The sequence below is a fragment of the Argentina silus genome (assembly GCF_951799395.1).
Source record: "Argentina silus genome assembly, chromosome: 8".
NCBI lineage: Eukaryota > Metazoa > Chordata > Actinopteri > Argentiniformes > Argentinidae > Argentina > Argentina silus.
In genome coordinates this window covers 4949680-4964440 of record NC_139662.1, presented here as the reverse complement: position 1 = coordinate 4964440, position 14761 = coordinate 4949680, and the positions used below count along the sequence as shown (strand labels likewise).

The following is a 14761-nucleotide window of genomic DNA, read 5'->3' as shown; positions in this document are numbered from 1 at the left end:
AACCATCGTGCCTGGGCACAGTCAGCACAGGGCTGGTGGGCTCAGGGAGGAGGGAGAAGTGCGAGAGCTGGTCGGACTCATCCTCCAGGCTGGCCACGGCTGTAGATGCCAGGGCGTTGGCATGCTCAGACAGGACGTCCAGCACCTGCCCATGCACGTACCCCGTCATTAGGTAGCGAATCAACTCTATCTTACGGGCATGGTCTGAGAGAGGGGGGTTCAAGGTCGTACACGACCGAGGGGGGGGAGTGGATGAGTGGGGAGTGAGTCGGAGAGAAATGGAAATGGATTGGGAGTTGGAGTTGGAGGGGGAGAAAGATGGAGGGGGTGGAGAGTAATGAGGAAATGAGTTAAATGAGGAGAGAAATTAAAGAAAGAATAAGGGGAAAATATGAAGCATGCAGTTTTGACCTGATGTAACATGACTGGAAATGTAATGATGGTTTAAAAAGAATTGAGAAAAATGGATAAAGAAGAGGTGGCCCACATTGCTAAAATGCTGTACTGTGCACACATTTCCATTCACACTGTTGGTATGGTGTCCATACCTGGTTTGGACAGAGGCATCGGTATGGGGTAGTACTTCCTTGATGGCTGAGGAGGACTATAAAACAAACAAAACATAATTGTCAATTCATCATTACATAATGTAATTTACTTTGATATGACCTCTCAACCAACCTTATCAGCTCCTGGCCATGCAGGTGCAGAGGGTGCTGCTGGTAGTGGCCAAACACCTCAAACACAATAGGCTTGGTCTTGATGTACTCGATGAATGACTCGGTCACCTCCACCGCAATCTGCACAAGAAAAACAAGAATCAGCTTTGGGTTATCTGTCTTTACCTCTCTGTGAATGTGTAGATAACTGTGTGTGTGTGTGTGTGTGTGTGTGTATGTATGTTTGTTCACTCACATTCTGGACATGGTAGAAGCCCAGAGGAGCGCCTTTGCCAGCGTTCTTCAGGGGCTCTGTAGAGAAGGCTTCATCATGACGATGGAGGAAACTGAGGAGAACAGAGATGATGCTTGATGAGCTTCAGGTTATGAGAGGTTCTGAACCAAACACTGAGTGATCATTTGATAGCAAGTACCTGCATTCTAAAGCTAACGGAATACTGTAACTAAAGTACTGTAAGTGGAAAAACACTGTCTCCATTGATGGTACTGCAGATCTGTGGTGTCAAAATTATAGCCACATAGTAATCAGCAGATTTGCTCCATTAAAACATACTTTGACAACTATGGTATAATAAGCTCTGATCCTAGTTCAGTGTGGCAGCAGTACATGAGCCCCTCAGGGCCTGATAGGTTGATCTGTGAACAGCCGAGAGGAGACTCACTTGAACTGACAGAAGATGTCGGCATACTCGGGCAGGATGCCACTGGCTTGGAGCACCGTCACACGGAAGGTAAAGATGCTGCCCACCTCCAGTTGACCGGCCAGATTTTCGTTCAGACTCAGCTTGGTGTCGGCAATGTTCCCCAGTTTCAGATCTGAGACCAAACACAGGAGTATACCAGGATATCCTCATTACAAAACAACATTCTTCTATGGGAGAAATGTGAATGGCTGTAAATGATAGTCTAATGTTCAGTTTAAATTTTATTTCATGCACTGGATGATGATTTGTCAAGCGTATCATGTTTTCCTCCTACATAGTTTCTGTAAGGCATTTCAAATTCAAATGAAACTAAACATGAGTGCACCAGCCAGGTGTCACATTAAATTCATGACTTAGATTCAGGCCATCTCCAACTATTCCTCACAGCGTATATCAAACAGCTAAGACATTTCAATACATGCTCCACCCTCTAACAGGAACATCTGCCACCATTCTCTCTCCCAGCCTATTCACGTAAGTCAGTGAGGTTTAATATTTACGATAGGAGAGGTGAGGGTGAGGGAGCTGCTTCCATACCCATGTCATTGATTCTGTTGAGCTCCTCGGAGGGGGTGATGATCTCTGAACTCTGACCCTGACCCTCCACAATACGCAGCTCCTCCAGGGACATGCCAGAACGGGTCATGACCGTGGTGGAAAAGTCATTCTTGGGGGAGAGATCAAGAGTAAGGAAATGGTTAGCATGAAGCTGGATGTGGCTATAAAAATCAAACTACCACAGAATAACATGGTGCTATTTCACCTAAGGGAGGTGTTCTATTTGATACCCTTGTGTAAGTAAATGTCTCTTTAAAAAAACAGGATATAATTTATTTCAATGGAGAGACAACTTTTTACAATTTTGTAGAAAGATCACTTACCAATAGTACTGTGAGGCTATAACACTACTACTTTATTAACTTAAAGCTTGACAAAATGCATTGACCTTGTTTTGTCTGCAGGATGGGAGTGCACCAAACAATATCAAAAACAAGATACGTCTTCTAAAGTTTGAAAAAGTGAGCTTGTCTGACTTCTGCCTTACCTTATTGAAGTATTCATCATCAAAGGAAATCTTGGCAGTTCCAGACTGTCGCACTCCTGATCCGTAGTCTGGTGCCTCCTCATCAGCTGCAGAAAAACACGTAACTTTCACGTCAGGCCCAATTATCAGTGTATTGTTGACAAAAGCAGACGTCTCTTGAAAGGGCATAAAGGAGTAAATGGAGGGAATTCTCTGTTGCTAGATAAGTAGCTTTGAAGGCCTTTGAACATTCCCCAAGACATTCATACACACTGTAGAATCTCATGTTATCTATGTTTGTGTACTTATCAAAACTGTTTTGCTTTGCTTCTAGTGAAGCTGTCTGGACTTGGTGTGGCATACTGTGTTAACCTAATTGCTACACACAGCAGGTATTCTGTTAAGTGGGTATTTAGTCTACCTGAATACAAAGTTAAGTACCAGAAATGGACAAATACTGACAGAATAACATACAGTACTAGTTACATTGATATGGTCAAAAACCTGTGTGCAAAGGTATTCTTGAGGACTACAACTGGGGAACCCTGTCATAGACAATCTTGGGAGAGCAACACTCACCAGCGATGGCCTGGACACCAACCCGCAGAAAACCGCGCACATCGCCCTTCTCTGTCACTATGGCGACACGGTGGACCAGGGGTACAGGGTACAGCAGGTTGCTCAGGTAGACAAAGGCTCTGTGAATATAAGGGGAGGGGGGAGGGGGGAGGGAAAGGAAGGTGGGAAGAGGTGAGAATCCTACTTCACTTGGGGTATGCTTTGCATCATAGAGTTGGGTTAAATGTATTTCCTTTAAAAGCGTGCTTCTATTTCTCAGTTGGAATTAGATCAACAATGTATCTATTGAGTTGAAAGAAATGTAAATTAAGTAGGCAATTCTGAATTCATCAATGGTACATTCCCTAAACGAGTTAACCTTCAGCCACCTGCGTCGTCATCAGACGTCTGTGCCCTGTGGAAGCTGAAGGGATGTAATATGAAACAAGATCTAATGAACCACTAACCAATTGCTATGACTCATGGTGATGATTCAAGCCCCGTTTATGCAAAGACGACAAGTGCTTTTCAATCAACTGCTTCACATCACCATAGCCAGGAATAGGGAGGTGATTACTGTATCAATGTGTGACGTCAAAGTGGTGAAACCAAAATAGAAATAAATAATACAGCTGATATCAAGGCAATCATGAAAACGGGCCCCTTCAGCCTGCTGTTGAACAGTAGAAGACCAACAATGGTGATTTCAGATCAATTGAGATGCAGCAGCAGTAGCAGACTTGCTTATTGTGTTGTTCTAGAGCAGCGTAGGCTTTAGTCACACACTGACATGATGCTTTGTGGGAGTTGATTTGCAGCACCCCTGTTGTCCCCCCCCTCTTCGCATCCCTCCCCTCTCTCCCTTTGCAGGGGAACTCAAGGCCGAGGCAGAGGAGAGATATCACTCTGCAAATCTCTGAAGTCACAGTGACGCAGGTAGCTGCTATTAAAATGACAGTCTCGGAGGCTGGCTGGGTCTGCATCGATCTGGCATCTTATTCTGGGGTGGATGCTCTATGTTAGCACTGCCCTCATATCTAAACTATTGTGTGCAAAGTCTGGGTTTATGAAATGGGAAAATACTACCAGGGTTATTGATTACCATTATTGTTGACCTCAGATCAGATCAAATGTATGACAACTTCTACAATTATAGCAATTATCACTACTACAATTGTAATTACTGTCAGTATAGTATCAATCTATATAATATCATTATATTACACAGTTAAATCTGACAAAGGACAAAAAATAAAAAGCAAAGTAAAATAAACAATTCAAATACACAACATAAAACCAAGGTATTGAAATTAAAGAGAGTTGAAATAATGAAACATAATGATTAGCTAACAAACAGATGATGAATTAGCCACAGCAAATACTACACAGACAGATGTTACTACAGATGGGAGTTAATACAGTCTGCAATGGAAATGGTGGCACCTTGATCAAGGGGTGGGGGGGGTGGGGGGGCTTAAGCTACCAGCCTGGAGGACAGTACAGAGGAAGAATACGGATGCTGGCCCTTCTATCCCACCTGCATTGCTTCTGAATGTGTCTTTACGCATCTATTTTCTGTCTACGTTTAAAAAGCAGACGTCTCTGAGTGGTTGTTTGAGTCTCTCCGTATGAATAAACGATTTGTTTGTTTGTTTGAGCTTATGTCAGTCTTACAACCTCAATGGCCTACACACCTTATGAAACTGCTTTTATTCTCAGGGGACTCAATTCAGCAAATTGTTGGGGAACATGATTATGATTGCAGATGTACAATCCCAGATATGTACAGTAACTGCTCAATATGTGTGTACCCTACTTGGAACTTAACTGTGGTGGCAATGAATTTAAATCATATCATCAGCATGTTGTGATATTGAGTCATATTTGTATACCCTAAATGCTACATTCAGAACAGCACTAACTGACATACAGTAGTCTACATACAGCACCAAATAGGTCACTTAAATGAGCCAGCACCCTCCTCTACCCGTCCCCAAGGCTGTGTGGTGCACGACAGAGCTGACATGGTTGACCACCAACCTTCCCACTAGTATGAACCAGGGGGAGCGGTCGTAGAAGGGATCCTGGCCGTCGCTGAAGATGTCTGAGCCCTCCTCGGTGCCAGCATCTGAGCTTGTGTCGTCCACGAATGCCTCGTCGTCCATGTAGTCCGACATCTCGCTCTGCCGCTCATCCGCCAGCTCGGTGATGTCCGAGTCAGCAGTGGAGAAGGTGGGCGAGGGCGTACGGTCAGCCAGGTGCTCGTTGACGCAGCCGTGGAAGATAGGAGAGCTGAGGGGGGTAATGGGAGGGCAGGGAGGGGATGGTGGATGGGTGCAGGGGCAAGCGCCATGTGAAGGTGAGTGTAGTTGAGAGTGTTACAGAGGTGAGTGTAGTTCAAAAGGCTTGAGTGGATTTTCCAATGAGAGACAGGCTCGAGGGTCATTCTTTCAAAGTGCACAGTTGGGAAACTAGGTAACACTATCGAACTCTTTTGTTGCAACACTACTCAGAATTTGAATGGAGGCAAGGAGGCAAGATAAGAACAGAAAAAGCTTTTGGCTACAAACTACTGTTAATTTCACTTAATCAATGGTAAATCACATCAAACACAAACACATTTTGTTACAACATTTGTTTTTGTACAAACCACAACGCTAAGACAGAGTGGTTAGTGAAAAAAGCTCACAGGTCACAAAACGATGACATTTAAACACAAAATGACATTGATATATGAAATGAAATCAAAATCACCAAATAAAAACAAAAACATGAAAAGTGAAATGCTACATGAGCACAATTGGAACTGAAACAATTTAAAGGGAACAAAATGTATGGCATTAACAAAAACCATACAGTACATGATAAGAATGTGCTACCAAAAGACATATGAAATCATTCAAACATGAGCCAGTGATGAGAGAAAATGAATCAAACCAACAGCACTGGAACATAAAAATTAATAATGTAATGGAGGGACAGTAAATGGACTCCATTTCATAAATGATTCATGAAAAGCTCCTCAAACATCTGAAGGACCATTTATGATATCTGAGAGGTTAGAATGGATATAAACAGAAGATTCCTTTTGAAGGATCTTGGTCTGTTTAATGGGGTGGTCATACAACAACTCTTAAGAATCATCCCAAGAATGAAAAGACATAGTATGTCTAACCAAATATTTTTTACAGTTTTAGTTTGTGTTACGTACCTGCCCACCAGTTTAAACCAGTGGAAGCGGTCATAGAACGGGTCATTTCCTGTTAGAGGGCCATCGTTGTCTTCCTGGTTAGAGGAGGCCATTTCCCCAGCGCGGTCGTACATCTCCCTCATCTGGTCAAGCCTCTGCCTGCAATGGCATCACAGTCGACTTAGTCCCCCCCCCAATAGATTACAGTAACTGGATTTTACTCAGACCCTTTATCATACAGCAGCTCACTGAGACCCCGTTCACACACAGGCTTCTATAACTGTTGCATCTACGACCCAACAGATACTAATCGATTTGAGTTATGTAATGTGAACAGGCTCTTAGGGATGTCATAGGTGTGACATCACTTCTGGGGATATAGGCCTAGAAGACATCTATTGTTTGAACTCATGTAAGCTGTACAGTAGCTGCCCGAACTTTGCTTGAATAGCTCAACCTGGTTAAGTCCATCAAGTCGAGTCTATTCAGGGAATGAATTTAAACTCGAGTCATTGTAAATGAATGGACAAAATCAACCCACTTCTTTTATTTCAACCCACTTAATGTATACCCACTTCATCTTCCACCGTAAACCCACTGTGGGTGAAATAGAATTGACAAGTACTGTAGGACTACAAAGGAGACTAAAGCCAGGAGAGGCTTACTTGAGTTTCTCCAGGGACCAGTAGTGAGTAGCTCCGTTCTTTAGGTCCTGGACCTCCACAGCCACCACAGTGCGGGGGAAAGGCCGGGTGTTGCGCTCCTTCTCTGGCTCCGGAGGCAAGAGCTCCGGAGGCAGTGGGGAATATAGGGTGTCTGTCAGCAAGACAAACTGGAACTGCACCTGAGAGATGAGAGGTAGGAGGAAGGAGGGAGGATAACAAGAGGAAGAAACCCAGAGACACAAGCCATTTAAATCCACTCCATTTTTCATTTGTGTGAGCAAAATATAGAGGACGACATTATAGAGTACACGTCATTGCGATAGTGAAGCCCATAACTCCCTATAAGGACACAACAAGGTTGAGAGAAGTCATATAAATCTACACATCCTTCCATGTTTGGTCCATTGAGGTACAATGTTCAAGAAAAGAACAACATTGTAGATAAATAACATGACAGCAGAAACTAGGGATAAAAAGGACAGTTGAAACCTACGTATGTGACAGCCGACCCCCCTCTAACATTTATTACCCTGCACCAACAACCTGACGTGTCTAGAATCAGAAAATAAATCAAGGCTCTCTAGATGGGTCAGAGAGACCATAATAGACCAAGAAGAATCCAGCTATTGTGGCTACTCCCTGATTTATCAGAGATTCCATCTGTTCATCTCAGAAATAAATCACCCCTCCAACATGGATAATTTAAAGGATTGAATTCAGCATTTTCATCCGCATCCTCTTTTGGTAGGACACCTTGTTATCTAAATCAATCATGGCTGACTCGAAACACTCATCAACCTTGCGGTGTCCTTCATGACATCATCTCATGTATACAGTATGGATATTCACATTCTAGTCAGCAGATCAGACAGTTTTAATTATGGTTACAGTCCAAGGCCATGACAAGTCTCTGCCATTTTGAAGTTAGGTTAGGTGTGCATGCTAATATCGATGTTTATGAGATTCCGAGCCCAATTTCACTTAACGTTTTTGTTTCAATATAGAATATTAAATTCTATATTGAACTAAACTCTTCAATAAGAAATTTGGGTTTCAATTACATTTCTTGAAACTGAGATTACATTTAATTAAAATGTATGAACTGAATTTGACTGTGTACTGTGATGATGGTTACCTTCTTCTTCAGCTCAACACTGATGGCGTTAGCTTCCTTCAGGTAGACAGCATTGCCCCAAAGCTGGTCACGGAGGGATGTAAACTGATGGTACCTCCACTTTCTGAAGGCCCACTGTGCAATCTCATAGTCACGCTGTGTCCAGGGTACTGTAGGGTACAAGAAACAGTGTCAAAGACCAACACACACGCACACACATCATGGTGATAAGTATTGTTTATGGGTAAGAGTTAGTGGGTTGTTTTACATGACAAATAAATTGTGTGTTGTTGCGTTGTAATTGTGATGATCATAGGCCAAATGACAGCATTAGTATGTATTTAATCTATTTTTTAGAAAGATAAATAGCTAGCAATAATATGTAGAATGGGCACAACTTATGGCAAAATATATTAATACAAGTCAAGAGCACTCAAATAGGTGCTGCATCAATGACTTCCTTTAAATGTTTATAAAAGAGAAAATATACGCACATCCCACTTGTTCAGATGCTGGAGAGACTAAGTGGATGAAAGAATTATGACGAAACAATGTCAGTGGACAGTTTCATTTTTTTCTTAATTTCTTACACAAGTTTGGAATACGTACTGGACCAAATTTGACCCCTTGATTTGACACCAAGATGTTTTGGGGGATTTATGCAACGTAGTGAAATTCATTGGGTACATTTAATTCATAGGACCCTTGCTGCTCATTAAGGAGGAACATACCCTCCTCTTCCTCCTCCTCGTCCTCCTCTTCATCAGGGGTCTCTGCAGCCAGTGAGCGTGTTTCCACCTGTTTCTGAAGTTCCTGCAACTTTCTCTCATATACCTGCACAGCAAAGCAGAGGGCACAGAGGAGAGAACGGACAATGCCTGTCAGCAGAAAGGATAACAGGAGGAGAGCCCAGTCATCATCACCAGACATCAAGCACTACTGAGCTAACAGGTCCTGTAGAGCCCAAGTAGGGCTGTGGAAACAAAGGTGGTTAATAGAGGGGGGTCCGGGGTCACCCCAAATCCTAATTATTGATAATTTTGCCAAGATATCAAGTTAACAGGAAAAAGAGATATAAGTGGTCTCGTGTGGAGACAAACACAATTCAGTCACTGTCTTACCTGGCAATCACAATGCTGTTTTACATATATATATATCAAAATGACATGATGAATAATCAGAAGGAAATGGTCAGACTGGAGAGAAGAAGTGTTTGCAGGGTCTAACAAGAGGCGTCATTAATGCAGGGGACGCATGACAGACAGTGGTTAGAGTGACCTCATCTGGTTTGTTCACTGTGTTTTGGGGAACAATACAGCCTTTCATATCATTAACCACTTCCCTTCCAGCATCCTACCAGCAGGCTGAAAGAACCTCGAATGATGTGCAAAACCACCACAGGAATTGTATAACACTTTGAAGGCTGGTTTACACAATAACATCCCAACATCTATATAATCCTGCAATAAATCTATAGAATATAGAGTACTTGTTTAAATTGTACATCTAGAATACATCTATCCATCTTCGGAGAACCCCTACCCAGATAACTGTTCTAAATTAGGAAAAAAAACAAAAACATAATCTTAAAGTGAAGTATTTCTAAAACTTCCAACAAGAAGCAAATCTTGATTGTGCAATTGTTTCACTCAGGGTGGACATGCTTGAATAAATAATAAGAGGACAGACATGATCACATGTTTCTTATTGAAATGTCTTCATTTTCAGTGCCTTGTCGTGTTTCACTTACAACTCAACAACTGCCTTTAGTTTTCACAATTAGTATGATATGAAAGATAACACCTCCCTGCCAATGTGTAATTTTCTGCTCTAATTAATTGAAAGCGAATCATGAGTACATGGTGTACCTTGGGTCTTACACAAGTATGAAAATTGAGGAGGGATGCTGATAAATATATTGTCATTCAAAAGTCAATGAACAGTCCTTTGTGTGGTATATCATGTTATGTATAATTCAAAACATCAATTCTGGCCCAGGAGCCTCCTCTGTGTATGCATAGGCCTTTACAATATCATGACATGCTTAACTCTTGCATGTCCTTAGCGCAAACGTTCTGTTTATTATGTCAAGGAGACAATATGGCTATGCACAAGGGGCTACATGACCTGACTTGAGAAACTTTTTGAAACCAATAATATGAAAACCAGTCATTCCGCATCAGTAACTGCTTTTGGAACAAGACATTTTATTTCAGTCATACTTTGAAAATAGATCTCCAGCAACACAAAGGGATTCATTATATCCTTGAGAAACAATTGAATGATGAAGTTCATATATGTTAGCACAAAGTGCTTGATTAAGCCTTTAAAGAAGCAACACAAATTGATACAGCCATTATTGAGGCACTTGATATCGCAGATTCAGATAGTAGACTTACAAGACTGAACAGACACTTAGAACTGAGACCTTACATATAGACGTGTATTTCAAAAGAACAGTATACTGTCTGTACATTGTCCATTTCATTTTGTATACTTTTCCAGCTCCCCATATAATATTCGGAGTAGTTGTCAGCACCGGTGCATGCGTTAAATAACATTCTTTATTGAAGCATAGACATGTACATGTAAGGCATGCGATGATAGTCATAAAAGCAAGAGCACTTTTTAATGGAAAGTGATGCACAAGTTTAAGAGATTATATTAATAATTTCCATTTGGTTTGTGTTACAACACAGGAAGGCAGAGTATTACTGTTGTGACAAATTAAACATTATTAATATTGCATAATTATTCTGAACTCTGATTCTGGAACTCATTTACTAATGAGACTAGAATCATCCTGAATTAATGTTTTGCTTTATTTAAACCATTTAGAGGTCTAACTGAATTAAATGACAATCACAGGGTTCTCTTAAAGCAGTAGGGCTGTTGAAAGCAGCAAGGAAGACTTAAGCATAAGCAATAGGCAGATTTGCAACTTACTCAAGAGGAAACAATTGCATTGTTGAGAGTATGAAATGTCTTTAGAGACATCAGATTCATTGTTTAAGGGTAGCTTAACTGCTCATTGAGTAGAAAGTTTGTTAAAAATGGACTCTGACACTGACAGAATCTACAAATTGAACTCATGTAACATCAATTAGCAAAAAATGTTGACATGGATACAGTACTTCTCCTTAAATATGCAATATGCAAAGCCTTTCATTCCTTGTCTTTCTTCCAACAATTGTCCGGGTAAGTCTTTTGAAACCATGGTAACCCTCTGTTGGACACCCTTTCCAAAGACGCTGATTTGTGGGCGAACTCACTCAACCACCAAAAAAGTAAATGTGATTCTAATAGATTCCAGAGGATTCGGAGTGGAACAGCAATACACTTATAATACATCGGAAACATCCCCGTGGGAAAAGCAAGAGCCTTCAAAATGTGGCAGTTTGAAGAAATGGTGTGGAGTGAGCAATTTCTTAAATACAATCTAAAAATCAATTGGTGCTAAAAAAAAAAAAAAAAAGGTAGCTACAGACAGACATCTGTCCATATTCAGTCATTACTTGTAATACAACAAACAATGCAGCTTTTCCATGATATGAGGAAGTGCAATTGAGTTTTGTAAATACACTTTGGGTGGCAGTCATAGTAAAAAATAATATTTTCCTTTTCATCTAAATGGATTAAAAGACTTTAAATAAAAATGCTGAACAAAAGGAATAACTAAGGCATCTATATCAACCCAATTCTGTACCATTACATCCATACCATTTATGTTCATTTGGTTAGTTAATAATAGAGCAATACTAGTTCACTATAATTCAGGTGATTCATTTTGTGTTCTGGGGGCAGGTGTTAGAAACCGGATAAAGAAGTAGTGAATGGAATAGAGAGACTGAGGAGAGACCTGATTGTGAATTTAGAGCAATGTTATTGATATTAGTGAATTAAAAAGTATTTTTTCCCTTTTGTGCCACTCTGTCTCCAATCACTTTCACAGGTTGGTTGTGCAAAGTCAATCTTTTCAAGGATTAATGAATTAGCTACTCTACTTACAATCAGATTTATAAGTCACTTTGAAATGGAAAGTAATTCATTGTTTATTTCCAGATCAATACGAAAACAGCCAATATATAAAAACACTTCTGGGTCTCAGATTTCAAACTCAAATGCCACGAACGCACAGTATGATAATGATTGCCTTTACTGCCCCAAAATTCTGTCAGCTATTAGACTCAAATCTTCTGGGAACGTTTCAATGTCAACAACATTTCAATTTCCTGTAGGCTGTATATAAGGCATAATCTTTCTTTCTTTCTCTTTTTTTTTTTTTAAATATGTTTTTAGGGCATTTCTGCTTTTTATTGGGATAGAGACAGTAGAGATTGACAGGAAGGATGGGTGAGAGAGGGGAGGGAAGACATGCAAGATATGTCGAGGGTCTGAATCAAACCGGGAACCTTGCGATTATGTGGTTTGGCATTAGTGTGCTACGCAACTAAGCCCCACAGGCAAAATCTTAAAATGACTGTTGAGCAACAGTCCTAACCAAAGGAACACTACCAAACCATTTAAAAATAACCCCCTTCGCCCTAGTCATAGGTTCATCTGTGTAATGGGTAAAAGAACATTCATGATCAACCAAAATTAAAATGGTAAAAATGTAAACTCAGATTATCAACAATTGAGATGATTTGGCTAGACAGATGAAAATGTATGAAGAATCATCATCTATGACATCTCTCCTCACAAAAGTTCCATCATCGTCTTGTGTTGGCTTCAGTTCCTTATGAGAGCTCTGCCATTGCAAGTGTTGACAACATATAGTGCAGCACAACTGATAAAGGAGTAAGGGCATATTATGCTTATAATAGTTATCAATTGTGCTTTTATAATACATACAATTGAAATTTGGATCAACCAACAACAAAGACACTGTTCAAGTGCAAAAAAGTGACAGTTCTAGCTGTTTGACTCAAGGTGGACAAGCTGTTGTGATCTGTAATGTGTTTGTCTACTAAAAGTACATACTCCTGATCGCACTAGCCAACCATCTTACACTGTTGTCTCCCTGCTAGCCTTCAGATTGGGGGCAGACAGTTGTCTGCGCATTCTAGGTGGGGCCTGAAAGTTGAATTGGTGGTTGTGTTGGTCAGTTTGAGGGTATTGCTGGTAACTAGTTAAGCTGGCATCTGCATAGGGCATGCTGTTGTAGTGGCAGGCCTGTTTGTGGGGGTGTGGTTGGGAGTGTGGTGGCTGGTTTTGATAGTGGCGGGGCTGGTAGAAGGCCTGCTGCTGCCTCCTGTTGTCAGAGTGCTGCAGTGACTCCATGGAGCCAGATCCTCTCTGGCGGTGGTTGAAGGAGTTGCTGCGCCCTCGCTCATGGGGTTGATGATGATGGTTGTTCCTATGGTTGTGCCTGTGGCCCTGGCTCAAGCCTTGCTCCAGGTCTTTGCTCCTGCTCTGCAGAGACAGGTTTGGCAGAGGGCAGGTCTGAACAACAGGGGTAGCCATCCTCTCTTTAGGCTCTGCCCTTTCCTCAGCCTGCCCCAGGTCGCCCTCCTCCTCCTCCACCTCTTTGGGAACCTTCAGCTCGATGACCTGCTCGTCAGTGATGATGATGTGGGTGCCAGGGCTCCAGGAGTTGCGGTGCTTGGGGTTGCTCCTGAAGGGGAAGCGGAGCTTTCGGTCCTCAGGTGGGATGAAGCGGTGCGGACCGCTCTGCCGACGGAGCTGCTTGGAGATCTCCTGCTGCTGGAGGCCCTTCAGGCGCACCTGCTCCTGACGCATCCAGCGCATGTGTCCTCGGCGAAGGGTTGACTCATCACCCATAGTCTGGGCTGATTGCTGATCCCGGTCCTCCCCTTCAGCCTGTACCTGCATCAGGGTCTTACTTTCTCGAGGACTAGGGGTTCTGGCAGTGCTGCCAGGGGGGCTAGTGGTAGCGGGCTTGTCTTGACCTTCTGGGGTTATTAGAGGTAGGACCTTCTCCATTTTTACCATCTTGTTCCTGAGGGCCCGGATCTCCACATCCTTCATGTTGTTCTGCTTCTTCACCTCGTCCAAGATGTCTTCCAGCTTGTCGATGTGCACCTTGAGGTCATCCATGTCAGCCACCCCTCCTCCCCGTCCACCATTGGTGATGACATCCTCAATGCGCTCGTCACCAACCCCAACGGTGTCCCACACATCCCTGGCTACTGCCCTCCACGAGTCCCGCTCGTTGGGGTCCTTCTTGCCATAGGCGGCACACAGCTCCTTCATCTTCACGATGGCCAGGGCCTCAATCTCCTGCCGTGTGTGGCGGAAGTCGTTTAGTGCCACTTCATAGCAGATCTCTTTTACCGCCTGGATCTTGAGATCGGAGATGGTTACCCACTTGGAGTCCTTGGTGATGCGGCGGTGCTGGGGTATCTGGTACATTTTGACTGGCTCTCGTATCTTTCCGCTGCTGGGCAAACCGCACTTTCGGACTATGGATTGCAGCTTGCTGGGAGGCAGCTTTTCCCTCAAGGAGGTGATCAGTCTCCAGCTCTCCTCACAAGACCTCTTATCTGAGTCATCCCCACTATCAGAGTCGCCGTCCTTGAGAAAACAAACAGGAAACAACCCAAAAGGTTCCCAACAAAATGGAGAAATTAAAATGGGAAATCAAAAAAGAGGAAGAATGGCTTTTTAAAAAGGAATGGATACTAGTACGAATATGCAACATGGGAACTGCTATTGCCTTGGGATGTTTTTGGGGATGATATCATTCAAATTAGTATCACATTACTCAAGATATATCTATAGCTGCAGGCTTATGTTGTTCTTATTTAATTTTCTGAGTTTTGTATGATAAAAACTAGCTAGAAGCTAGAGATTCACATACAAG

General features: G+C 42.3%; 1 protein-coding gene across 5 annotated transcripts in view; it reads right to left on the bottom strand.

Annotated features, from left to right (window-relative positions):
* Positions 1 to 14761, bottom strand: part of kif1b (kinesin family member 1B) — a 62680-nt gene that overhangs the window by 12570 nt on the left and 35349 nt on the right. For 3 of the 5 annotated variants that reach the window (XM_083675113.1, XM_083675112.1, XM_083675114.1), the window contains exons 21-32: positions 8667 to 8769; positions 8430 to 8456; positions 7957 to 8105; positions 6822 to 7000; positions 6178 to 6315; positions 2988 to 3106; positions 2430 to 2515; positions 1922 to 2051; positions 1343 to 1496; positions 916 to 1006; positions 682 to 800; positions 549 to 604 (exon numbers count right to left, since the gene is read on the bottom strand). In XM_083675113.1, the coding sequence (XP_083531239.1) occupies positions 549 to 604; positions 682 to 800; positions 916 to 1006; positions 1343 to 1496; positions 1922 to 2051; positions 2430 to 2515; positions 2988 to 3106; positions 6178 to 6315; positions 6822 to 7000; positions 7957 to 8105; positions 8430 to 8456; positions 8667 to 8769 (1351 nt within the window). Of the gene's footprint in view, positions 1 to 548; positions 605 to 681; positions 801 to 915; positions 1007 to 1342; positions 1497 to 1921; positions 2052 to 2429; positions 2516 to 2987; positions 3107 to 6177; positions 6316 to 6821; positions 7001 to 7956; positions 8106 to 8429; positions 8457 to 8666; positions 8770 to 10128; positions 14473 to 14761 lie in introns of those variants that run through there. The other 2 variants (XM_083675115.1, XM_083675116.1) reach the window with 2 other exon arrangements.